The sequence below is a fragment of the Pyrus communis genome, chromosome 16 (assembly GCF_041283825.1).
Source record: "Pyrus communis isolate YQ-2024b chromosome 16, ASM4128382v1, whole genome shotgun sequence".
NCBI lineage: Eukaryota > Viridiplantae > Streptophyta > Magnoliopsida > Rosales > Rosaceae > Pyrus > Pyrus communis.
In genome coordinates, this window is record NC_142580.1 from 1,122,645 (window position 1) to 1,148,253 (window position 25,609).

The 25,609-nt window shown below is 38.8% G+C and overlaps 3 protein-coding genes and 1 pseudogene across 4 annotated transcripts; all 4 read left to right on the forward strand.

Annotated features, from left to right (window-relative positions):
• The first annotated feature begins 504 nt into the window (after positions 1 to 504).
• On the forward strand, positions 505 to 5,066 carry CPSF73-II (cleavage and polyadenylation specificity factor 73 kDa subunit-II). The gene is made up of 13 exons (XM_068470319.2): positions 505 to 624; positions 725 to 911; positions 1,018 to 1,090; positions 1,172 to 1,289; positions 1,398 to 1,471; positions 1,605 to 1,741; positions 1,925 to 1,988; positions 2,241 to 2,306; positions 2,445 to 2,514; positions 2,780 to 2,884; positions 3,198 to 3,339; positions 3,459 to 3,555; positions 3,707 to 5,066. Exons 1-13 carry the CDS (start codon positions 600 to 602, stop codon positions 4,538 to 4,540), a joined length of 1,992 nt encoding a protein of 663 aa, XP_068326420.1. The 5' UTR covers positions 505 to 599; the 3' UTR covers positions 4,541 to 5,066.
• Positions 5,067 to 5,784: 718 nt separating this feature from the next.
• On the forward strand, positions 5,785 to 8,961 carry LOC137731217 (E3 ubiquitin protein ligase RIE1). The gene is made up of 5 exons (XM_068470320.2): positions 5,785 to 6,693; positions 7,507 to 7,626; positions 7,922 to 8,054; positions 8,156 to 8,311; positions 8,499 to 8,961. The coding sequence occupies exons 1-5, from the start codon at positions 6,149 to 6,151 to the stop codon at positions 8,658 to 8,660; spliced, it is 1,116 nt and encodes a 371-aa protein (XP_068326421.1). The 5' UTR covers positions 5,785 to 6,148; the 3' UTR covers positions 8,661 to 8,961.
• Positions 8,962 to 10,024: 1,063 nt separating this feature from the next.
• Positions 10,025 to 17,298, forward strand: LOC137732337 (nuclear pore complex protein NUP155-like; annotated as a pseudogene). The gene is made up of 12 exons (XR_015957843.1): positions 10,025 to 10,442; positions 11,146 to 11,315; positions 11,486 to 11,612; positions 12,216 to 12,478; positions 12,635 to 14,244; positions 14,339 to 14,530; positions 14,667 to 14,911; positions 15,014 to 15,601; positions 15,804 to 16,143; positions 16,268 to 16,489; positions 16,625 to 16,950; positions 17,047 to 17,298. The product of XR_015957843.1 is annotated as a nuclear pore complex protein NUP155-like (transcript).
• Positions 17,299 to 17,851: 553 nt separating this feature from the next.
• Positions 17,852 to 24,916, forward strand: LOC137731954 (protein VAC14 homolog). The gene is made up of 20 exons (XM_068471223.2): positions 17,852 to 18,501; positions 18,594 to 18,707; positions 18,848 to 18,913; positions 19,477 to 19,566; positions 19,647 to 19,766; positions 19,890 to 19,918; positions 20,007 to 20,149; positions 20,246 to 20,340; positions 20,530 to 20,616; positions 20,775 to 20,882; positions 20,972 to 21,063; positions 21,260 to 21,341; positions 21,585 to 21,650; positions 22,518 to 22,633; positions 22,755 to 22,875; positions 23,124 to 23,285; positions 23,401 to 23,529; positions 23,672 to 23,740; positions 23,961 to 24,260; positions 24,433 to 24,916. The coding sequence occupies exons 1-20, from the start codon at positions 18,412 to 18,414 to the stop codon at positions 24,535 to 24,537; spliced, it is 2,184 nt and encodes a 727-aa protein (XP_068327324.1). The 5' UTR covers positions 17,852 to 18,411; the 3' UTR covers positions 24,538 to 24,916.
• Positions 24,917 to 25,609: the final 693 nt, after the last annotated feature.

Consider the following 25,609-nt stretch of genomic DNA (forward strand, 5'->3'; position numbering starts at 1 on the left):
TTTGTGTGAGGAGGGTTGTAGGCCATCGGATTTTATTTGAGTGATCCGAATTGTCCTGCCCTTGGACACCACACGGTGAGATCCAGAGTGGCTTTCTATCCATGCAAATTGGCCCCAACTTCACCGGAAGGGCGACGTATAGCTTAAACTAAGATGATCGGTTGTACATGCATATTTTCAAATCACTGAACAATGTTAGATGATTGAATATCTAGGTCAGACCAGTTGACAAGAGTAGTATATGCGGTCCTCTGCACTCAAGTTCGGATTCTTATAATTAATTAGAGTAACTTAATTTTTCAACAAAACAAAAAAAGAATTAGAGTAATTTAATTGGAATGTTGCCTTGTGCAAGAAAAGTCAAACACCAAAACTCAAAGGCACCTCCCACCGAGAAAAATCAAAATCGGTGTGTACTTTCATAAGTGGGCTTGGGTGTCTAACTTTTATGGGCCCCTGGCTATAAAAGCCCGTAATTGTATACATATAATATATTTCGTTATTTTCCGGCTATTTTTTTATTTACACTCACCACGAAACGAATCAAACGCCGGCCCAGAACTGAAAAGCGCGCCAAGAAGCCGCGCATATCAATTCTCATGGCCATCGACTCTCTCGTCCTCGGTAGTTCTACCCCTCCACCTTCTTCCCCAATACTCTCTCTGCATTTTCTTTCTTCTGTTAATATTTTTTTGCCCTAAATTGAATTTTCTGTTGTACTCAGGCGCCGGGCAAGAGGTCGGTAAGAGCTGCGTGGTGGTGACAATCAATGGGAAGCGAATCATGTTCGACTGCGGAATGCACATGGGCTATCTCGACCACCGCCGCTACCCCGATTTCTCTCGCATTCCCAAATCGCAGAACGAGTCGAACTTCGATCACTCCCTTACTTGCATCATCATCACCCACTTGTAAGAACTCAAATTTATTTTTCTATTTTAATTTATTTTTATAATTATTGATGGTTTATTCGAGTTAACTCAGTATTTGTTGATTTTGTGCAATTGGGTGACGCAGTCACTTAGATCACGTTGGGGCTCTTCCTTACTTCACCGAAGTCTGCGGTTATCAGGGTCCAATTTACATGACGGTAAGGTGCTCGATGAAATGTCTCCGTGAATTCATATTTTGGTGGGTGTTGTTGTAATGATTTTTCGTGATTGTGCTGCAGTATCCGACAAAGGCATTGTCTCCTATAATGTTGGAGGACTATCGAAAAGTGATGGTGGAGCGAAGGGGCGAGGAAGAGCAGTTTTCGTCTTATCACATTGCCGAGTGCATGAAGAAAGGTACATAACATTTTCATATGATTTTGTAGTAAGCTCCTTGAACATTGGAACCGATACATGTTGTTTTTGTTTTTTTGGGGGTGTTTTCTGTATGGCTCCTCAATGCAGTAGTACCAGTGGATCTGAAGCAGACAGTGCAGGTTGATAAAGACCTTCAAATCCGTGCATACTATGCAGGACATGTAAGGCTTGTTTATCTCTCATATTGAATGCACTGTGTCTTGATAGCCATGTTTTCGTGTACCGCAACTGAATTATAGCTCTACTATTTGATGTGTCATTCCTTGAGTCCTAATAACTTATTATACTTCTAAGGTTCTTGGAGCCGCAATGTTTTACGCAAAGGTGGGAGACGCCACTATGGTGTACACGGGAGACTATAATATGACACCAGATAGGCATCTTGGAGCAGCTCAAATTGACCGACTAAATTTGGACCTTCTTATTTCAGAGTATGGGATGTCTTTCTTTTGTATATTGTTTGGACTTTGCACCTCAACAACTGCTGCACATTCAACTTTTTCTTGGATCTCCTTTGTTGATGAACTTAGGGTACAAAACTTATGCTGCATGAAATTTTTGTTTCCCGTGGACTTGCTTATAAGTAGGCTTCTCCTAATATTTTCCTGTCACAGATCCACGTATGCAACAACCATACGCGATTCAAAATATGCCCGGGAAAGAGAATTTCTCAGAGCTGTAAGTAAATGATAAAGTAGAAGTGTCAACAGTTCATGTTATAGTTTTAACTTGAATTACGAGGGTCATAATAATCAAACTATCGGTCCTTTGATATGCAACTCCTTGCTTTAAGCGGCAATTTGCATACATGTTTTCATGCATGCATTCATTTGTAAAACCTGGTGGCAGTCAAAATTGGATACAAAAGTTTTCTTGCGTTTGTCCCTTAAAGGCAGTTTTGCTGGTTATTTTTAATGTAATTTAATTCAGGTTCATAAATGTGTTGCTGCCGGTGGAAAAGTTCTAATTCCAACTTTTGCTCTTGGAAGAGCTCAGGTATTATGCCACACCAATTCTAATTCCTTGTATCTTTATGTTTTATCTTGTTCTGTTTCTTTTTGTGCTAATGTTTTGGTAGCCAATGCTGAGCCCTGGTTGTGAAATTTGTTCTGAAAGTAATCTAATATTTTGTAGGAACTGTGTATCTTGTTGGAAGATTACTGGGAGCGCATGAATCTAAAGGTTCCTATTTACTTCTCAGCAGGTTTGCACTAGCTGCTGTTCTTTCCTCTCCACATCTATTAACTGTTTGCAGGAACTGTAATTTTCATTGCTTGCATAATTACATCAATTGGATCAGAATATTTTGAGACCTATACAAGGGGTAATTGAATCTTTGAGATGATTCTAGAAACCTATCGGCGCGCCTGAAAATCTTTTACAGTTTCTCAATTTCTGGGAGTGCCTTCATTTTCCTATTGGTATATAGTGGTGTATCAAATTTCTACTGACGATGTTAATTCTTTCAGGTTTGACCCTTCAAGCCAATATGTATTATAGGATGCTTATCAGTTGGACCAGTCAGAAAGTCAAAGAAACGTACTCCACGCATAATGCCTTTGATTTTAAGAACGGTACTTTTTTTATCTGACTTGCGGAAGGATTAAAGTAGTAGTTTATGAGAAATCAAGATACGATGTTGTAACGCGTAATCGAAAAAAAAAAAAAAAAAAATACAATCTTACTCTTTGGGATTGAAGCAGAACAGATTAAGAGTGAGTAATTTGTCAAGTACCAATATAAGACATTCATGAAAAGGGGGAACTGCTCAGCACTATTATGCACATATGATTACGAGAATTGATTCTGGAAAATATTATTCCATTGCTTGATATCTAATTGTTTACTGAGGCCTCCATCTTACTCTTATTGTTTTGAATGTTAAAGCTCACAAGTTTGATCGTTCGATGATGCATGCTCCTGGACCCTGTGTTCTGTTTGCCACACCAGGGATGATCAGTGGTGGCTTTTCACTTGAGGTTTTCAAGCACTGGGCTCCTTCGGCGATGAATCTTGTTACACTTCCCGGGTAATTGCCTCTTTCTGTTTCATATGTTTTAAATATCAAATTTAATTCTCAGATATCAGTACTAAATTTCTGGGTTGGAATCTGAACTTTTTAGTCATTGTTCCTCTTTTCTTTTCTAGGTATTGTGTGGCTGGAACCATAGGGCATAAATTGATGTCGGGAAAACCCACCAAAATTGATCTGGACAAGGACACACAAATTGATGTTCGATGCCAGGTTCGCCTTTATATTCCTTAAGTTTCGATTTAAGTCCCGTTACAGAGTGTGATTATCTGCGTGCCAAAATCACTTTCTGGAGTGTTTGGTTTTTGATATTTTGATTGTTGCTTACATATATAACTCTTATACATTCTTTTGGAATTACCAGATTCATCAGTTGTCTTTCAGTCCTCACACAGACGCCAAAGGAATTATGGATCTTGTAAAATTTCTCTCCCCGAAGCACGTCATACTTGTTCATGGCGAGAAGCCGAGGATGGCGATTCTAAAAGGAAAAATCCAGTCGGAGCTGGGAATTCAGTGTTACGACCCTGCAAACAATGAGACCGTGTCAGTTCCATCAACCCACTACGCGAAAGCAGTAGCTTCCAACGTGTTCATCCGAAGCTGTTCGAATCCAAACTTCAAGTTCTCGAAAAGAAGTTCAGAAGATGAACACGGTTTGAATTTGGGAACCAGAAATTCGCCTCCAGGACTGCAAGTAAGCGATGAAAGGGCAGCAGAAGGGGTTTTGGTTATGGAGAAAAGCAAAAAAACGAAGGTAGTACACCAAGACGAGCTTATGCTTATGTTAGGAGAGAAAAAGCATCAAGTACAATTTGCTTATTGCTGCCCTGTTCAAACTGGCAACTTGAAAGAGGCCAAAAGCACTTCGGGAAACGACGATCAGCTTTGCAAATCTGAGAGAGGCTCTCGGCTTCTCCGCAGATTATCTGCGGAACTTTCAAATGAGCTTTCTGAGGGGAACATCCAAGACTTTGAGGATCACCTTGAAGTGGCATCGTTTCGCGCATCCGTTTGCTTGAAGGAAAACTGCCCTCACAGATTACTGGATGGCCATGGCGTTCGGAATAAATCTGAAGAAGCAGTTTATTTCTGCTGCAGTTGGGCAATGGCAGATGAGAAGCTTGCATGGCAAGTCATTTCAATCTGTCAAAATTTCTCCATGCACGAGCAAAACAAGGGGGCTTCTACCCTGTAGGCAGTCCCCGATGGTCGGGGACTTATTTACCCTTGGAACGTCACTATGACAGTGTCTCAAATTAATAATCTACTATAGTAGAATATTAAGCACATGACAGAGCGTTATTAGCTTGAGATCGTTTCAGATGGTGGCAGATCACGAGAGGAGCACGTGTGAAGAGAACAAACGTACGCGCATCAGAGAACAAACCTCGTGTTGTCCAACCCTACCAGCACGTGGTGGTAGATCCTTTTGGAGACTTGTCTGGGTTGGACTCTGCAACTGCTGCTTGCTTGGTTGACCGCGTTGACTTGTAGGTGAGTTGAAAGGAAGCTAGTAGATTTTTTTTTTTTTTTTTGAGTACATCGATATTTTTACATTAAGAGAAAGGGAGTTCGGCTAACCATACAATGGGTAACTTAATTTGATATTGAATTCGCCATCCATGAGATGTGAACCTAAGACCTCTCACTTTCAAGTGAAGAGAATTATCACCAGACTGTAGTTCTGAGTGACAAAAGAAAGCTAGTAGTTAGTTCCTTTATTTATTCCTTCAAAATATTTTAATCGACTAAAATCATGAATTCAATTGGATGAAAGGGACTTTTAGAATTTAGAAGGTTCAAAATATGAATATGTGTATGCATGTAGATCGCCTTCATTTATTGGATGGGGTTTTCACAGCAAAAATGCATAAAAAGCATGAGTCATGAATTAACCACCTGTTTTTTTGCTTCTTTATCAAATGGGAATTGTGTTCATAATTTTCAACCAAAAGAGCCACATGAAGGGCCGGTTTAGAGTTACTTAATTTTTTTTTTTTTAATTTTGAGGTTAAAGTTGTCTTTGAAAAAAAAACTTTTTTTTTTAAATTTTAAATTATGGGTGTAAAATAGTAGAAACAAAAACAGTTCACCCATACTTCTAAATTTTTATTTTTTATAGGCAGCAGGTGAATGATACCAATTAATAAAACTTTCATGTTAAAAATCTTACCTCGGTCTCTCTTTTTGCTTTTGCTGTATTTTTTGCACAATAGTTTACTAACACTTACTTTTTCAACATCTATTTATTCTCACAGGATAGTAGAATTAGTTTTGAAAAAAAAATATAGCATATATGGAAAAAATAGCTAATAATGCATTCCATTTTTGCTTGGATTTATGTATAAAAAAAAAAGAAGAAAAAAGTGTGATTCAAAATAGAAAAAAAAAAGGAATAATTTTTAAAAAGGAATTAAAATCTAGTGAAATTGAAATAAAGGGAAGAAGAAGTTGATTTCAAAACGGCGCGGTGGCGTCGTCGTGCGTTGGCATTTGGCGCAAAAAACAAACTCAACGGAGGACTCTATGTACGTAAAATTACCAAAAAACCATTAAAAACCTTCACCTGCCATTCAACAGCACAAGCACAGCGTCGTGGAGATTCTGAGACTTCGAGACCTCGCAAACTCTGGAAATTCCTAAATTGTCCCTCACCTCCTCCATCTTTGTCAACTCACGCTCTCCATCCTACTCAATTCACTCTTCACTCCACAAATTTTATTGAAATTATAAATTAATCGTTATGTCTTTCTTTTTCTCCCAATAGTAATCGCCAATTGAATTTCAATTTCCATCACAAAGCATGTCGTCGGAATCTTCAGCTGCGGCGGCGGCGGAGGCCGAGTCACGTGCGCCGCTTCTTGTATCGCGCCAGGGGAGCAGCGGCCGCGAGTCGTCCGACCTCGGCTCCCCGACTACTCGGTCCGCCACGCTGGCGATGCTGCTGGGGCGGGCCACCGGGCGCAGGGGGCCGTCGATGCTGGTGCGGGAGACGGCGGCGCGGGAGCTGGACGAGCGGCGCGCCGACTGGGGGTACTCGAAGCCGGTAGTGGCTCTGGACATGATGTGGAACACGGCGTTCGTGGTGGTGTCGGTGGTGATGCTGTTGTGGACGAAGGACGAGCAGCCTAACACGCCGATCCGGCTGTGGATCTGCGGGTATGCGCTGCAGTGTATTGTGCACGTGGTGCTGGTGTGGGTGGAGTATCGGAGGAGGAATAATATTGCTCGGAGGCTTAGTAGGAGGAACCAGGAGGCCCAGCAGGAGGAGCACCAGGTCGATATCGATACTGTTGATACGGACGATGAAGAAGCAGCTGGGGAATTGCCGAATTCCACTCGCTCCAGGTTCCATTTTTCTTGCTTTTTATTTTTTGAACAAAAAATATTATTTACGCTTAAAGAGAGTGGTAGTCAGGTTAGTAATAATGTGATTCAAATTTGCATTTGGCGAGAATCGAACATAAGATTATTCATTTACAACTGAAGTGAAGAGGAATAGCACTAGGTCGTAGTACCAAGTGACTACTAATTTTGTTTGAATTTATGGAGTTCAAATTGGACGGTAGAAAGCAGTTTAATTGACTAGTAATTCTGATTAATGGGCTGCTGTTTCGTAATATTATGTATTAAATTGGAGATTAGTGAATACACTTAGACTACTTTATTTGCATCTGTTTGAAGAAATGGGATTGAAACTTGACCCAAAAGAAAGAAGAAAGTTGAAAAAGCTCCTTAAACTGGAAACTGGTGTCAAAGTTGATCAGTGCAAGAGACGGTCCTATAACATTGTTTTAATCCTGCAGTCCAATTATACGTAATCTTCTATGTTGCCCGAGTCACTATATTTACTGCATTACTTGTTCCTTTGCCCTTTACCGTTCCCTTTTTTACTTACATATTGCAGCTATGATGGCTGTTTCTGTGTTTGTTATGAAAACCCCAACTTAACTCGACCATTGAAACTCCAATCTAGACATAATTCATAATTATCTCTAGTATTCATATTGTTTGGAAATGACGCAAGCAAAATATGCTTTCTTGTTCGATTTGACCGCTGTTATGATTGCTTTCTATGGTATTTGATTCCAGGCCCTAGCCTTATCTGCAATTAGAGTTTTCATCATTTTTGCTGACTATAAACTGTTTTATATGGCCTAGCGTCTCTAAACGATGTGAAACGGTGAATACAATGGTGTCATTTCTCTGGTGGATAGTTGGTTTCTATTGGGTAGTCTCTGGCGGTGAAGTTCTTCTGCAAAATGCTCCACGTTTGTACTGGTATTTCTGTAATCAATCTATTGAGACTTGTTCCTTGACCTGAAAATATAGGCATCATGTGTGTTTGGCTGTGTTTATGGAGATATTTCCTTTTTTATGACTTGGTAATTTAATCTGTTTCAACAAATGGCTCTTTAGGAATTTATTAGTTTCACCAGAAGTGGAGTAATGACATTATAATGTAAGCGGTGAATACAGAAGCTGGAGGAAAGCAGATCACGTCTAAAACCTCACTGTTAAGTACTATAGTGACCGTCAACTTCTAACTGCTATATCTGCTTCTGAATTTGCACAGGTTGGCTGTGGTTTTTCTGGCATTTGATGTCTTTTTTGCCATCTTCTGTGTTGTCCTGGCATGTTTGATTGGAGTTGCTCTTTGTTGCTGTTTGCCATGCATCATTGCAATTCTTTACGCCGTTGCAGGACAGGTATGAAGAGAGAACCTATAACTATGATTCAAAATTTTCTTGACAAAATAGTGGAGTTGTCATTGCTTATTCTTGGCTATTTTTTTGGTGTGACAATGTAGGAAGGTGCATCCGAAGCAGATCTTAGAATTCTGCCAACATACAGGTTTCGAGCGAGCTGTGAGGAAAAACCTAGTGTTGGAGCTGGGAAAATGATTCCGGTAGAAACAACCAGTGGGTACCTAGCAGTTGAGCGTGTTCTTTTATCTGAGGACGCGGTATGTTATGGCATCACGTTATCATGCATTGCAACTACATTTCAGTCTATTAGTGAAAAAGTCCATTTGTCCTACTTAGCAAGTCAGATATATGTCTACATATGCGTATTATTGCATTTGCTACGTCTTAAATTCTGACAAATTAAGGCTTTAAAGATTTATGGTTTTTTGCTTTTATTCTTTTCAGGAGTGTTGTATATGTCTCAGCCCGTATGAGGATGGGACAGAGCTTCATACGCTTCCCTGTAACCATCATTTCCACGCGACGTGCATTGTGAAATGGCTTAAAATGAATGCAACATGTCCTCTCTGCAAGTTCAACATTCTTAAGGGAAATGAACCGGTTTAAAGGATCGATGGGAAACTGCAAGTGCCGTATGTATAGAAACTGTGAAGTCTGCAAAGCTTTTTAAATAGTTATATCGATTTGAATTACAGCATAGTAAACTGGACATCATTTTGTCTGTTTTCCGGCCATTTGGAGTCGCCTTTGATTCATTCAGTTTTTATCCGTGCTGTTTCACGCCTGTGCAAAAAATGGAGATACAGGTAACAGGCTTCAAAATCTTGTTAATCTGTTGCATTGGGTTCCTTTCCGAGCAAGTAAAAACGATTGTTTTGGATATTATGTATTCATGTTGTTGTTCCGACGTTGCTGAGTTCAACGATTGTTTTGCATATTTACATCTTGCGCGCTTCAAGTCGAATCGACCCGTGCGATTCTTCCTTCTCCATTTTCCTGCAACTGCATTTTCGTGTAGGTGCAACGTGACGACTTCTAGAAGACCAATAGATAATACATGAACCTTTATATAGTTCCCGGTGGCTGGCTAACTAAATCCGAATGCAGTGGTGGGTGGCTACCCTGCGTGACATGCCACAAAACTAACAGTGGAATTGATTGAGTGTATCGTAGCACTGCGTTGACATAAAAACAAGCCAAACTTGCGTAATCCGCCCATCAAATACCTTGTACGCCGCTATATGTGCCACTGGAAGCCCTTGGCTTCCAAACCTTTGCGAAAAGGGAAATGTCGCCGATAAGATCTACGGACCTTGTGCGACAAGTTTCATCCGGAAAACGCAGCGTTGGGTTCAACCAATCTTTACTAGCACTGCAGGAGTTAAACCATTTTCTGCTTTGTTAATCTTTGTAGGAAAAAAATGTCTCACATGTGCGACACAAAAATGGAATGAGGCTAACCGCTACAAGGTAGATTAGTGGTTTGGGGTGAATTTCATATCATATTGTTGATCCTGAGTAGTCAAGAAGAGGCTCAAAATGCCTTTACAAGTCTTCTTAACCCTCAAAAGAGTAGACTGTCGTTATTTTATCACCAACTGATCTCTTAAATAAAACAAGGAATAACATTTTTGTTCTAATAGAAAAACATAATAGGCACCCAATTAAAAATAAACAAGCGACTAAAATTCTTGTTTGAATACAATTCTTACATGTATTTAATATAATCACTTGATGATTATACCAGATACATATATTCATAGTCCGTCCTAATAATAGAAGTCTTATGTGTTTTTATTTTGTTTTTAAACAAACGATATTATTTGCATTGAGAGAATGAATGAGTGAGCTAATAATAGTACGGTTTAAATTCGCCTTTGATGATAATCCAAATCCATATTTAATTATGTAATAATAATCTTCCTTACCATAACTGCGAGACCCATGAAAATCATGCTGAACCGGATCCTCCGGTTTAGTCCAAAGCAGCTTTTAAATTGCCCGCCACAAAGAAAGCCTCCCCAAAACCCTGTTTTACAAATCTCCCCACCCGCGCTGCAATTAATGTCAGTCGTAGCCATGTGAAAATTTTGCTCCCGATTTCAGGACTTCCCCTGTTTGGTTCCCGAGAAAGGGAGGGAAAACCGGCTCAACATTTCAGTTTTACCACCCTGGAAGAGTTTCAATCTCTCAAATTTGCCCGTTCGAAGTGCTAGGGTTTCGGACGCCATGTCCTGGGAGGATGAAATCGTTATGCGTGATGTCACCCATGCAGGCCTCGTCGTCGGCGACCGCATTGGCCGTGAAGTCGCGTCGCAGCTCGATCTTGAAGTAGCCCTAGAAGCTTCCCGATACGCCAGTCACCCCTATTCTACTCATCCCAGAGAGGCAATTTCCGTAATTTATGCGAATTAAAAGCTTCGATTTTTGTGGTAGAAGTTTTATATTTATGACTCAGATTGCAACGTGTTGGTTTTAGGCTGATTGTTTCTCTTGTAAGATTTTCGGCTTTGTTATTCGTATGGCTGCATTTGTTCTTTGTGAAGTATATATTCCCAAGTATAGTTGCATACCAATATATTCCCAAGTATAGTTGCATACCAATTATTGTTAGTATAACCTTGAACTGGATCATTGTTCTTGAACTGAAGCATCGGCATTAATTTTGTACTTGGTAATGATAGGACTTCTTGAATTTATTGTATTTTTTTTTGTTATTCAGCGCTACCGCACTGGTGGATCACTAAGTGTATTATTTAGGCAATGTGTGTGAGAGTTGTGTAGCACGGATGGTATTTGTCATGTGTGCCATTTTAATTGCAATCTTCTGACAGTGAACGGGTATCTTTCTTTCTAAGTTGCTTGATCATAACATTAATAATGTTTTACATTATTTTTAATAAATTAATTATGATAAAAGTCATTTTTGATGTGTTATTCAAACTTGTTTTCTGTTCGTAAGTAGTGCCTTTTTTCATGTTAGTATTTGACAATCTGGTACTACGGTGGTATCATATTTTTGTTTAGATAGTATGACTCGAATTCAGTTCTATTCTCCAAAGCTTTACAATGATGTTTACCTCCATTGCAGTGGCCACCTTTGGTTGAGGTGGTGGATAATTGGGAGTTGCCTCTGGTACTTATTGAAAGATACAATGCAGCTGGTGGGGAAGGAAATTCATTATGTGGGATTTTTCCTGAGATTCGTAGGGCATGGGCATCAATAGATAGCTCCTTGTTTCTCTGGCGTGTCGACAAGTGGTGAGTGTATAGTCAAATGATAATACTACTAATAGAATAACTATGAAAGTAAAGAATTTCAAGGTGTGGATAACATAACTAGCATCATACTTGTAGCTTTTTGACCACTGGTCCATGGTTTTCATCTCCACACTTTCGATTAAATCCCTCTGACATTCTCTATTTATCAGGGATGGACAATGTCCGGAATATAGTGGGGAGGATCAAGCTATTTGTGCTGTTGGCCTTGCTAAATCTAAACCTGGTGTTTTCATTGAAGCTATTCAGTATCTTTTGATTTTAGCAACCCCTGTTGAGGTATGTTGGTTACTATCTGATTTATTTTATGTCTATATTCCCATAGGTACAAGTCCTACAACTGAAAACTGAATTCCAGGCATTGCCTAGTTGATCCCACATAGATTGTGGTGTTAAGATTAATTGCTGCTTTAGAATTTCATTTCTTACTCTTTTCCTGTGAAGTTAGTGATGACTGCTTAAAATTATTACCAGTGGGCATACATTGCTTTTAATTATACTTAGATATTTTTATAAGTTGGATTACTAAGACATACTTGTTTATCTAAACTAAGGATAGAGTTTTCCCTAAGCAAGTTGGTGGTCGCAGTTTGAGTCCTGGAAAATACAATCTGGAGACACGGGTATGGCTTGGCAGAAGCCTCCAGTATCGGTCTGCCTTTCTTTTTAGAAGATATTTAACTTGAGAATTGAATATTCAGTAATAATCAGGTACAAATTTTTATTTTTCTGTTTTTGACTTCCTTGACTTTTGTTTAAGCCGTATCTTCTTTTTGATACTTGCCATCAAGCGTTTCTTTTAATTTGTTTGCAGCATAGAGCTTTTAACAATTTCTAGGTTGAAGTTTGTAGTTTTCCTTAATCGTCTCTGCCTTTTATCAGTTAAATCTTGTAGGAGTATGTTGCTCTGGAGGGGCTGATGGCACAGATCCATATGCAGAAATCTCACTACAGCCATTGCCAGAGTATACAGTACCATCTGACGGAATCACAATGACATGTATCACATGTACCGATAAGGGTCGTATTTTCCTTGCTGGGCACGATGGCCACATTTATGAGCTACATTATATGACTGGATCAGGCTGGCAAAAGCGTTATCGGAAAGTTTGTCTGACTGCTGGTATAGGAAGTGTTATCTCAAGGTTGGTTGGACTATCTTATTTTTTTCCTTTCTTTGCACTCTTCAAAGTTATAATTATGCTGGTGGTTTTTCCAATTTTCACCTAAAAGTTTGAAGTTGGATATTCTTTTCAAAGATAACATATTAACATGACGTGTTTTTTTATTTTTGTTTTCAGATGGGTAGTACCTAATGTTTTTAAGTTTGGAGCTGTTGACCCCATTGTTGAAATGGTTTTTGATAATGAAACATTCTGTATGCGCGGACTGAAGAAATGAAACTTCAGGTGTATATTGTGGGGCAAAATGCTGATGGGCCATTGAAGAAAGTGGCAGAAGAAAGGAATCTGATAAATCAGAGGGATCAATATGGGGGTAGACAATCAACTGGACCTTGAAGTTCAAATCGATTGACAAAGTCATCAATAGTCTGCATATCACCATTGTCTACACTGGAATCCAAGTCTCTACACCTTGTTGTTGTTTTGTCAGATGGCAGAAGCATGTATCTTACCACTTCTCCATCTAGTAGTAATCTAGGTGGGTTCAATACAAACCATTATAAACCTACCTGTTTAAAAGTTGTGACGACAAGGCCTTCTCCTCCACTAGGGGTCAGTGGTGGACTTGCCTTTGGAAGCATGTCTCTTGTGTTGAGGCAGGACATTATTCTGCTGGTACTCTTGTCCTTTCTGATTCATCTCCAGCAACCACATCTTCTCTTCTCATTGTGAGCCGCGATTCAATCGCACAATCAACTGGGTTAAGTACTTCAGGGATAAGTTCAAGGAGTTCTCGGGCATCGCGGGAATCCATATCTTCTTTACCAGTTGAAGGACGAATGCTTTCTGTAGCAGATGTTTTCCCCTTGCCTGATACTGCAACAACTGTACTGTCCCTATATTCAGAAATCGAATACGGTGGATATGAAGGCTTGGATGAGTCCTGTGAAAAGGTATCTGGAAAGCTTTGGGCCAGAGGAGACCTTTCAATCCAACATATAATGCCAAGGAGGTGCGTTGTTGTTTTCAGTACTATGGGAATGACGGAAATAGTTTTCAATAGACCTGTGGACATTCTGAGGAGGTTTTTTGAGGCCAACACCCCCAGGTCAATCTTAGAAGAATTCTTCAATCGTTTTGGAGCTAGTGAGGCTGCTGCAATGTGTCTAATGCTTGCAGCTAGGATAGTACATTCAGAAACTCTTGTAAGTAATGTTGTTGCACAGAAGGCGGCTGAAGCTTTTGAAGACCCAAGATTAGTTGGGATGCCACAACTTGGGGGTAGCAGTGCATTATCTAGTACTAGAACAACTGCTGGGGGATTCAGCATGGGGCAAGTTGTTCAGGAGGCTGAGCCTGTGTTTTCAGGTGCACATGAAGGGCTCTGTTTGTGCGCTGCAAGGTTACTATTTCCTCTGTGGGAACTTCCTGTCATGGTTATAAAGGGTGGTTTAGGTTCTGCAGATACTATGTCAGAAGATGGGTTAGTCGTATGCAGACTCTCTCTTGAGGCTATGCAAGTCCTTGAAAACAAGATTCGTTCGCTAGAGAATTTTTTGAGGTCCAGAAAGAGCCAAAGGAGGGGACTTTATGGTTGTGTTGCTGGTTTAGGAGATCTGACTGGTTCTATTCTTTATGGAGCTGGTTCAGAATTAGGTGGTGGTGGCCGTGGTATGGTGAGGAACTTATTCGGTGCTTACTCAAGGAACACTGAGTCTAGTGATGGTGGTATGTCTAATAAAAGGCAGAGATTACCATATGGTCCTGCTGAACTAGCAGCAATGGAGGTAGTTTTCTTATATATTTAATGTACCAAGGTGTTTGTTTATACAATATTTTTTCTTTCCTTTTCCTAATTTTTATTTATCTTTTATCCTACAGGTGAGGGCAATGGAATGCATCAGGCAGTTACTTCTTAGATCCAGTGAAGCCCTGTTTCTGCCCCAGCTTCTTTCACAGCACCATGTCACATGCCTGGTTCAGGGGCTTGATGCTAACACAAGACAGAAATTAATTGTTTGTTCAGAGGAAGGTGACCACCTTGCGACAAGGCTAATATCTGCTCTTGTGGAAGTAATGCAATTTTACTTTTAACATTGAGGAATCTCAGTTTGGCAAAATTTCCTTTTCTTTCCCACGCTTGTTTATCAGGTTTATTTATTTATTGCAACTCTTCATTCTGATATTTTCTTGTCATTCATTGCTCCAGTATTATACCGGTCCTGATGGCAGGGGGGCAGTAGATGATATTAGTGGGAGATTACGGGAAGGCTGTCCAAGCTATTATAAGGAGTCTGATTACAAGTTTTTTCTAGCTGTGGAGTGTCTTGAGAGAGCTGCTGTAACTCCAGATCCTGAGAAGGAGAGTCTTGCTAGAGAAGCCTTCAATTTCTTAAGTAAAGTTCCAGAATCTGCTGATTTGCGAACTGTTTGCAAACGGTTTGAGGATTTGAGGTCAATTTCTTGGGACTAAACCCAGTGCTGCCCAGTGCTGTTTTGTTTGGTTGTCTATACTTAGGTCATTATGTCTTAGACCTAAAATTGATTATGTTGCAGGTTTTATGAAGCAGTGGTTCGCTTGCCTCTACAATAGGCACAGGCTCTTGACCCAGCTGGTGATGCTTTTAATGCCCAAATTGATGCAGCAGTTAGAGAGCATGCACTTGCTCAACATGAACAGTGCTATGAGATTGTCATCAGTGCATTGCGTTCTCTGAAAGGCAAGCCTTTCCAGAGGGAGTTTGGTTCTCCTTTGAGGCCTGCTGCACAATCTGTCCTTGATCAGGTCTCTCGGAACAAATATATTTCCCAGATTGTTCAGCTGGGCATTCAGTCCCCTGACAGATTATTTCACGAGTATTTATATCGTGCTGTGATTGATTTGGGCCTCGAAAATGCATTGTTGGAGTATGGAGGTCCTGATTTGGTGCCGTTTCTAGGAAGTGTTATTTCTGGGGTAACATCAGCCAGTTCTCCAATTGGTCACTCAGGAACAAGCATCCCATCCCATCAAGCCAAATATTCTGAACTGTTGGCACGGTATTATGTCTTGAAGAGGCAGCATCTGCTTGCAGCTCGTGTATTACTAAGACTGGCAGAGAGGCGCTCAAATGACACGGTGGATGTTCCTACTCTAGATCAAAGGTTAGCATATTTGTCCTTCTTTAGTTCTCTCTGGAGACCCGAGTTGTTGTGGTGCCTTTTCCAAACTCTGTCCCAGGGTTTTATATTTACCAGAAAATATGGCTAAATAGTTTGTGAGGTTTTTCTTTGCGTCTCTTTGTGTTTGTGTTGGGAGTTTTTAGTGCAAGCCGTTGTCCTAAGTAATGGTTTTTGTCAATTCCAGGTATCATTACCTAAGTAATGCAGTCCTACAGGCAAAAAATGCAAGTAACAATGATGGCATGGTAGGTTCTGCTCGAAGTGCTTATGATGATGGGTTGTTAGATTTGTTGGAAGGAAAGCTTTCTGTCCTTCGTTTTCAGATGAAGATCAAGGAGAAACTTGAGGCTTTTGCTTCCAGGATAGAAGCTTTGCCTGATGCATCGGAGCCTGTCCGAAGTGGAACTTCTGGTGATGCCAATCTTGCAATTATTGCACGAGAAAAGGCCAAGGAGCTATCATTAGATTTAAAGAATATAACTCAGCTCTACAATGAATACGCTCTTGCATTTGAACTTTGGGAGGTACTTGGTTTCTTCTGCTTGTCAATCACTCTGTTATTTCAAATTGCACCTTACTGCTTAATGGGTTGGGGAAATCTCGTTTTCATTTATAACTGAATTTTTGCTTTTCCTCTGCTGCACACAGATATGTCTAGAAATGCTATACTTTGCATACTATTCTGGTGATGCTGATAGTAGTATCATACGGGAGACTTGGGCTAGATTGATTGATCAAGCTCTTTCAAGGGGTGGCATTGCTGAAGCTTGTGCAGTTTTGAAGAGAGTTGGTTCTCACATTTATCCTGGAGATGGAGCTGGTTTACCCTTAGACACATTGTGTCTGCACCTCGAGAAAGCTGCAATGGAATATTGGAGAAACTCGCACGCCCAAACTCTAACACATATGCGTGCGCACACAAGTAGCTATAGAAGTTTGATTACTTCAAAAAATTTAAGAGTTACATGATTTTTCATTTTATTTTGTTTCATGTCTTTGTAGGATCGACTGGAATCAGGGGTTGAATCGGTTGGGGATGAAGATGTGGCAAGGGCTCTTCTTGCTGCATGCAAGGGTGCAACTGAGCCTGTATTGAACACTTATGACCAACTGTTGACGAGTGGTGCTATTTTGCCTTCACCGAACCTTAGGTTACGCCTTCTCCGATCAGTGCTAGTAGTACTGCGAGAGTGGGCAATGTCTGTGTTTGCACAGAGAATGGGTACTAGTGCTACTGGAGCTTCGTTAATTCTAGGTGGAACTTTCTCGATGGAGCAAACAGCAGTCCTCAACCAAGGGGTTCGAGATAAGATCTCAAGTGCGGCAAACAGGTGAGCATTTTCTTTGCTAAACATCGTTAAGAGTTTCAATCTATGATTATGTTCCGAGGTTAAGTTCTTTTGTTCCTGCTGTACGTGAAATTTCAGGTACATGACGGAGGTACGAAGTTTGGCCCTTCCACAAAGCCAGACTGAAGCTGTTTACCATGGCTTTCGAGAACTCGAAGAATCGCTGATTAGTCCCTTTTCTTTTGATCGGTTTTGATTGTTCATTGTACCATATGCAGTGTGCGAAAATTTTCTTTTTACTTACAACATTTTTTTCTTTTAAATTATGTTGTAATTTTCTGCAAAAGCGATGCAGCGATGAACAAGGAATGACACTTTAGTTTCTTTTTTTTTTTTTTTTTTTTTTTTTTTTTTGGAACAATTTTCTTTTTTCTTTTTAAAGAAAATAAACTCAAATTACCTAGTTTTCTCAAAAAGTACTTAAAAAGTAGACACTTTTCCGTGTTCATGTTGCACTTTTAGATCTTGGACCTCGTGATACAATATTGGATTTGGATTTTGTTATTCAATTCAGGGGATTAATTGGAGGAACAATAATTAAAATTTAAAGTGGTTAAAAATTTGTAATATAAAGTATTTCGAAACATCATATAATTATTATAATTTTATTTTAAAGATTTTGACAATAAAATATTATTTAGAACTTTAGATTTGTGGATCAACTTATCTTAATGATTAAAAAACTAATCTGAAGATAATATTTTAATAAATACATTGAAAATAGTTTACTTATGAAACACCATTGAGTGTTAAATTTTGTGACTAAATTTGTTATTTTTTTTCGTATTACGTCAATGTACCATCTGATGTGACATATGAAGTTAAAAATTACAAGTCATAATCAACAAGTTAAAAGAATTAAATTGTTAGATTAAGTCGTGATTAGGCAGATTTGGAATAAATACTTGATGAACTAGTCGAGAAGCCAAATGCAGACATTTTCAGCCGATTATCCATCATCATTAAAAACGAGGGTACATCCGTCTTTTCGACCAACAACTAGATTTCCAACCTCCGTTAGCAGCACCTTCCGAGATCGCCCCCACCCCCAATAGTCAATACAGAGAGAGAGAAAGAGAGGACTGCCACGACTGAGACTAGAAGGCGCAGACAAACAGCCCAAAAACCAAATAAAGAAAAAAAATTAAAGAAAACAAAATATTAGAAATTATAAGCGAAAAGGGAATACGAAAAGGAAAGCAAAAGCTTCCGTAGAAATTTTGCGTAGCTGTTTTCTTCAATTTCCGATTCGTTCCAAATTTCTGCAGATCTGATTATCCACCGGAGTTATCGGATTCCTGAAGTCTTCGATTCCGGCGAAAACCCTAGAGAAATGTTCCGATTGGAGCAGGAGAAGATCCGGAAGAATTTGACTCCCGAATTCTGTGTTGTTCGATCGGTGAATTCATTTCTTTGAAAAAATTGTAATTCCTAGGGTTTGACATGGCCGACGCTCTCTTGGTGATTCCCGCGGGGGTGCTCCGCAACCTCGCGGACAAGCTCTACGAGAAGCGCAAGAATGCCGCACTTGAGGTCTCCCTCTTGCATGGATTCGTTATGTTGCTAGGGTTTCGAGTTGTTGCAATTAGATCTTGAAATTGTATTTTAATTTGTTTCGTGTGCAGGTTGAGGGAATAGTGAAACAGCTCACGACGGCTGGGGATCACGATAAGATTACGGCTGTGATCAATTTGCTCACTACGGAATTCACTTACTCGCCGCAAGCGAATCACCGGAAGGTATTGGTGTTGGTGTCAATGTCAACTTGCCAGTTGGTTGTTTTATAGACTAATTTGAAGTTCAATTTGTGTGCTTATACTTTTCCATGTTAAAGTTTCAAATGCACGGATTTTGAATATATTTGCTGAATTTTGTATAGGGAGGATTGATAGGATTAGCTGCTGCAACTGTTGGGTTGACCAGTGAAGCGGCTCAGCATCTTGAGGTAAGGGTTTGGGTACACATTGATCGATTTTTAATTTACAAGAAAAGGGCATGGATCCTTGATATATGTATAATTAAGTTTCCCAAGTTAGTTATAGCAAGGGTTAGAGATAGGATACTTAGTTTTGCTAATTGAAATTAGCAATTAACATGGGCACAGTGTGCTAATCTTTCACTCTAGATGACTAAATCACTGATCGTTAACCCACCATAATGTTGTTGTGTGGAAGATGCAATCAAACTAAGATGAGGATAACTAAGCTTGATGAACCTAAGTGAATTATCAACGATTCATATAGAAATATTTTTAACTTGTAAACTTGTAAACTTGTAAGTCTTTCAAAAGTTATCTTAATTGAATTGAATGCCCGCTGAATATAGAGGATTTACATATAAGCCTGAAACGAGTAGTGATTTGTTGGGGGAAGCATGATGCCAAATTTTGGATTTTCTCTTTCTGAAAAGTATGAGTTTCATAGGTATAATATGCATTTCTGACTTGATTTAAATTACAAATTCTTCTTGGTGTTGAATATTTCTTCTGCTTCTGATTCACCCTGCCAGCAAATTGTGCCACCTGTGCTTAATTCCTTTTCGGACCAAGATAGCAGAGTTCGTTATTATGCTTGTGAAGCGCTATATAACATTGCAAAGGTGGCTGAATTTTTAACTTATTATTCTGTTTTTCTCACCTGGCCTTGATTTAATTTAATTTGATTTTTACTGGCTCGCAGGTTGTAAGGGGAGATTTTATCATATTCTTTAATCAGATATTTGATGCCTTGTGTAAGCTTTCAGCAGACTCGGATGCTAATGTACAAAGTGCTGCTCATCTTTTAGATCGGCTTGTAAAGGTACATAAACTTCAAAATATAGGCTTTTGTCTACCCCTAAAACATCAGATTTTCTCAATTGTTTGTCTTCAAAATAGGCATTTATTTCTGTTATATTAACTTCAACTTGTTATTTGGAAGCAGGATATTGTTACTGAAAGTGATCAATTCAGGTAATATTCTTGATCTGGATTTGTCTCTCAAAACATTCTTACAACACTGACAATGTACCTTTATTTTAATGTTCTTTCCCTTTCACAGCATTGAAGAATTTATTCCACTGTTGAGGGAGCGTATGAATGTCCTGAATCCCTATGTTCGTCAGTTTTTGGTTGGATGGATCACTGTCTTAGACAGTGTTCCAGATATTGACATGCTGGGATTTCTTCCTGATTTTCTTGATGGTAATTGTTTATACTGTGAAAGATTGATGTGCTTCTCTCACTTCTCATCTTTTCCGATAATTGCATATGAACTCACAGTTTGCTAATAAATCTCAGGCTTGTTCAATATGTTAAGTGATTCAAGCCATGAGATTAGACAACAAGCTGATTCAGCACTTTCAGAGTTTCTCCAAGAGATCAAGAACTCCCCAGTAAGACTTCTAACTGTTGAGGAACCAATCCTGCAATGATGTTTTTAGTATGTGTTTCACTAGTTACTTTTTTTTAGAACCTGTGCCAGTCTTTTCCATATGATCAGTTTTCTCCCTTTTACTGAATTGATAAAAGTATATATCTTGTTCATTTGTAATTTTCTGACTCAAGCAGTGCTACTCTTGAAGTCTGTAGATTATGGTCGCATGGCTGAAATACTGGTACAGAGGGCTGCTTCACCGGATGAATTTACTCGGTTAACAGCTATCACATGGGTAAGTATGAGTAAACTAGGGAAGTATTTACTCATTAGTATCATTGTCCTCTGGTATTCTTATAAATAAATATAAAAAAAAAAGGCTTTTCTATATTCAGAGGTCTGTTTGACCTGTATTATATTGAAAGCCTTACACTTGTGATTTCTGCTGTGCAGATAAATGAATTTGTAAAACTTGGTGGGGACCAGCTTGTTCCCTATTATGCTGATATTCTGGGAGCGATTTTACCCTGCATATCTGATAAAGAAGAGAAAATTAGAGTGGTAGGTTTATTCTCCTCTTCCTATATGTCTGGTTTCACTGCCTCAATAGGTTTCCTCCACTGAACTCCATTTGCCACTCTCAACTAAAGGTTGCTCGTGAAACCAATGAGGAGATTCGTGCCATTAAGGCTGATCCAGCTGAAGGATTTGACGTTGGAGCAATCCTCTCTATTGCAAGGAGGTGTAATTTTTCTAACCAAAACAAGCTAGGGTTATATGTTTTTAGAATTTACTTTTTTTTTTTTTTATGGGTATAATTAGGGCTTCAGTTTGCTGTGCAGCTGCTGTCCATTCTGAAGTTGGGTTTTATATTTTTATGATAAAACATTTATTATGCTTAATTTTTTTGTATTGATTTGAGAATATTTTCTGATCAGGCAATTATCTAGTGAATGGGAGGCTACTAGAATCGAAGCACTGCACTGGATTTCAAACCTTTTAAACAGACATCGCGCTGAGGTAATTTAGCACTTCTTGAGTTGTTTGTACTTCCAGTTGCTTGATTGTTTCCTACCTGTCTTCCCATAATGTTTAATCAAGGGAGGAGGTACCACAACTGGGTTAATAGTTGTTAGGAAATTTCTCTAAATTCTGATTTTTAGTTAGTGTGGGCAATGTTTCTTTGTCATATCATAGGTTACTGTTATCAGGGCCTGTATTTTTTTGTTAGAAATATATAATTTTAAAATTTACTTGAAACAGGTTCTAACTTTTCTGAACGACATATTTGACACCCTTTTGGAAGCACTCTCAGACGCTTCTGATCAGGTAATCCTTTTATTCTGATGGATTTTTTTCTCTTATTGTTCCAAATTATATTTTCTATTCTTTCTTTGGTTGTCATTTTCATTTAAGGTGTTATTGTCAACTCCCACTGTTTCTGTATTTTGGCACTTGTTATCTTCTACATATAATTCATATGGATCTTTCGATCTGTTGATTGACTGTTACTTAAGGTTGTCAAAGGAAAAAAGATGATTGAAAAAGAATAGTGCTAAGCGAAAGCTATTCTAAACTTATATTTCCAATAGTGATGGTTACAATGAAATGGACTTGGTGTATTGTGTTTGAAAATTGGCTTTTTAAAATATGGTAAGAGAATTTTAAGTGATTATTGTAAGAAAGTTCCTCCGTGTTTGAAGTCATAAAGGTTGTAGTCCCCCTCACGAAATTAAAAGGAAATTTAATATCCTTTCAATTTTTTATATTTGTTTTGGTATCAATTATTGATATTGGCCATAATGTGTTTGAAGTCGTAAACATTTGTTCTGTTTGGTTGAACCCTTGAAGTTATGATTATTATCAGTTGTTTTGTTAATGGGCTACGATGTGATGCACCAAATAATAGTGTTGTTACTATCGTTCATTCTCTCTCTGTGATTTGCGATTATCATCTGCTGACTTATGTATATTATACTTTTCTTTCTTAGTTACTTGTCCAGAGGCATTTTGAACTTTGTAAAAATAAAGTTATTCAGTTATCGTGTAATATTTCATTTCCCATTATGGGCTTTAGCTGTCTCCTAGTATGCCAGAATGTAGGTTATTTATTGCTTTATGGTGTCCAGAAACATGCATGAAAAGCTAACTGATTCCATGTGTGTATCTAATGTTGCAAGTCTGGATTATGTCCAGGTGGTTCTCTTGGTCCTAGAAGTTCATGCATGCATAGCAAAAGATCCACAACACTTCCACCAGCTTGTTGTGTTCCTTGTGCATAATTTTCGTGTGGATAACTCTCTTCTAGAAAAGTGAGTCTCTCCCCCTCTCTCTCCCTCTCTCCTCCCTCCATGTGCTTTAGCTAATTTTAAATCTGTGATAATATGTTTCTTGTTTTAACTCCTGTCTTTTTTTTGTTTTCCTTTCCCCAAGACGTGGTGCGTTGATTATTCGCCGACTTTGTGTGCTTTTAGATGCTGAAAGGGTCTACCGAGAACTGTCTACTATACTAGAAGCAGAGTCAGACCTGGATTTTGCATCTGTTATGGTTCAGGTTGTTATTTATCACACTACTTAGAGTAACGTGTGCATGAGTGACCCAAATGAAGCAACAATCTCTTGGGACATGATAAATGAGCTCGTACATTGTATTGCCCAGAATTAAAATGTTTTTCTCCTGACTGAGGCATTTAAAAAGACCTATTTTATTGTATACTTGTGTTCTTTATTCAAGAGTTCTTTCTTCTGTGTTCTGTCTAGCCTAATCTTTTTTTTATCCCTGTGTTCCTTTTCCTTGTTCAGGCTTTGAACTTGATTTTACTTACATCATCCGAGTTGGCTGAGCTTCGAGATCTTTTGAAAAGATCACTTGTGAATCCTTCTGGGAAGGACTTATTTGTTTCCTTATATGCTTCATGGTGCCACTCACCCATGGCAATTATAAGCCTCTGCTTATTAGCTCAGGTGAGGCTCTAGAGCTTTGTCACCTATGGCAACCCCCTTCATTTAAAAATCTGTGTTTGTGTGTGAGCATTGGATTTCTCTTCTTGAACATATCGTGTTGTCTTTTTCATGACAGACGTATCAGCATGCGAGTACTGTGATTCAGTCTCTGGTGGAGGAAGATATTAATGTCAAGTTTTTGGTCCAGCTGGATAAATTGATTCGGTTACTAGAAACTCCAATCTTTGCGTATCTTAGATTACAGGTGCAGTATTGAATGCTTCTCTTTTTCTTAGCATTGGAGTCCTCCTGTGGCATCCGTCATGTTTACCGTTGTCATTTTGTGTTTGCTTTCTCAAACTGGCATCTGAGTTTGAGTGCCTGAGCTCGTATTTTGATTCTTGCAGCTTCTTGAACCTGGAAGACATGTGTGGTTGTTAAAAACCTTGTATGGTCTTCTGATGTTGCTTCCTCAGGTATAAACTAAACGTTCTTTTTATGCTGTTTAAGGATAATTTTGATTGTGTGCCAAATTGTTTTCTGGTGGTATTCAGTAATTAAACTATCATTAAGCATAAACAATTGAGATCAAAGCCTAGTATTTTGAAACTCTTTCAATCTGTGCACTGCGATAATTTTTGTTTTTGTGATTGATATTTGTTACGTGTTTAAGTTTCATTTGATGCTTCATTGCAGCAAAGTGCCGCCTTCAAAATTCTACGGACGCGTTTAAAAACTGTCCCTTCATACGCATTCAACGGTGAGCAACTCAGACGAACTTCTTCAGGGAATCCCCATCAGATTCTACACCACATGCCAAGTGGTTCGCAGATCCTTGAAGATGGGGACATAAACCAGGACAGTAAGAGTTCTCATAATGGAATAAACTTTGCTTTAAGACTACGGCAGTTTGAGCAAATGCAGCAGCAACATCGTCAGCATGCAAAAGTGCAGGCACAATCACACACAACTTCCACAGCTTCTTCAGCACCAAAGGTTTGTTGAATTTCTTCCATTTGGGGAACATTGCTGTTGAGACAAATAGTATTTCGATGAGTGTTTTTGGCATATGTTAAATTTAGGGCCGTATTGGTAGGCAAGATTCGTTATCGTTATATAGGTAATAGGGTTTAGTTGGAATTACATTGCTGCCTTGTTGTACATGCAGGATGTGCAAAGACCTGAAGAACAAAGCCATATCGGATCGCCTTCATCAGATGTGAATAGGCTTCCTTCCAGATCTCGGAGGGCCCCAGGGCAGTTACAATTATAACGTTGCTGCACCTAGACACTGGCCGAGGCTAATATGTACTCATCTCAGAAAGGAGGAAGCATAGGAGCCGTGGACGGCGGGATCTGGTATAGTTTGTAAAATTGTATATCGTAGTAGTTTGTTGTTAAAACTCATGGAGGTTGGGATGGTAAAAATTGGGTTTTGAATTGAGTTGAGCTCAGATGTAAACTCGAGCTATTCTTTCGGACTTGTGTAAGCGAGCGGGGATGCGCCCCTACGTGGTTGTGTTATTTTTTTATCGAAAACCACATGGGGGTAAGAAAGGAGGGAGGTATTTCTCTTAGAAGATGCAGTTTGTTTTCTTAATACCCACCTGTTACAGCAATCTTATAAATGTCGAGAGCTACTTCTTCTTGTACTCCTCTGATCTGATCCTGAAATTTTCAAAAAAAAAAAGAAAAAAAAGAAAAAGAAAATGTTTAATGTCTATTATTTATGTTTAATCGATTGTTTTCGCCAAACTGTAGTTCTTGAATTCTTTCATTTCGTCGGCCAAAATATCTTAAAAATGACCTTCACGAATTCAAAGTGATTGTTTTAGTAGATTTTCTAAAAGGCATATAAGTCAATTTTTCCCAACATTTGTACGAAGCTTGAACGTTAAGTTTAGCCAATGCCCATGAACATTTATACTCAGCTATTTTTCCCCGTGAATTTTAGTTTAGCCGATTACTCTCGAATTTTTATAAATATTCAATATTCCAATTTTCTAACCATCTTGATCAAGCAGACAAAACATAACTATATGAAGGCAATAAAGGAAAAATTAGATGAATGAATTTTATTTTATTTTTTTAAATCTAATGCAGAGGGGGAAATTGATTATCTAAAGTTTTTTAGGTGTGTAATCAGTTAAAATTAAAGTTTGGTTGGGAAATTGACTAGAATAAAAGTTTAAGGGATAATTGGTTAAAATTAAGAGAATTTTAACGAAAAGCTCCCGGTTTGTTTACTTTAACAAAAAATCACATTTTTACACGACAAAATCAATATTGATACTATTCACTTTACCCTTTATTTTGTCATTATCGTTAAAACTCAAAGTTTTCAA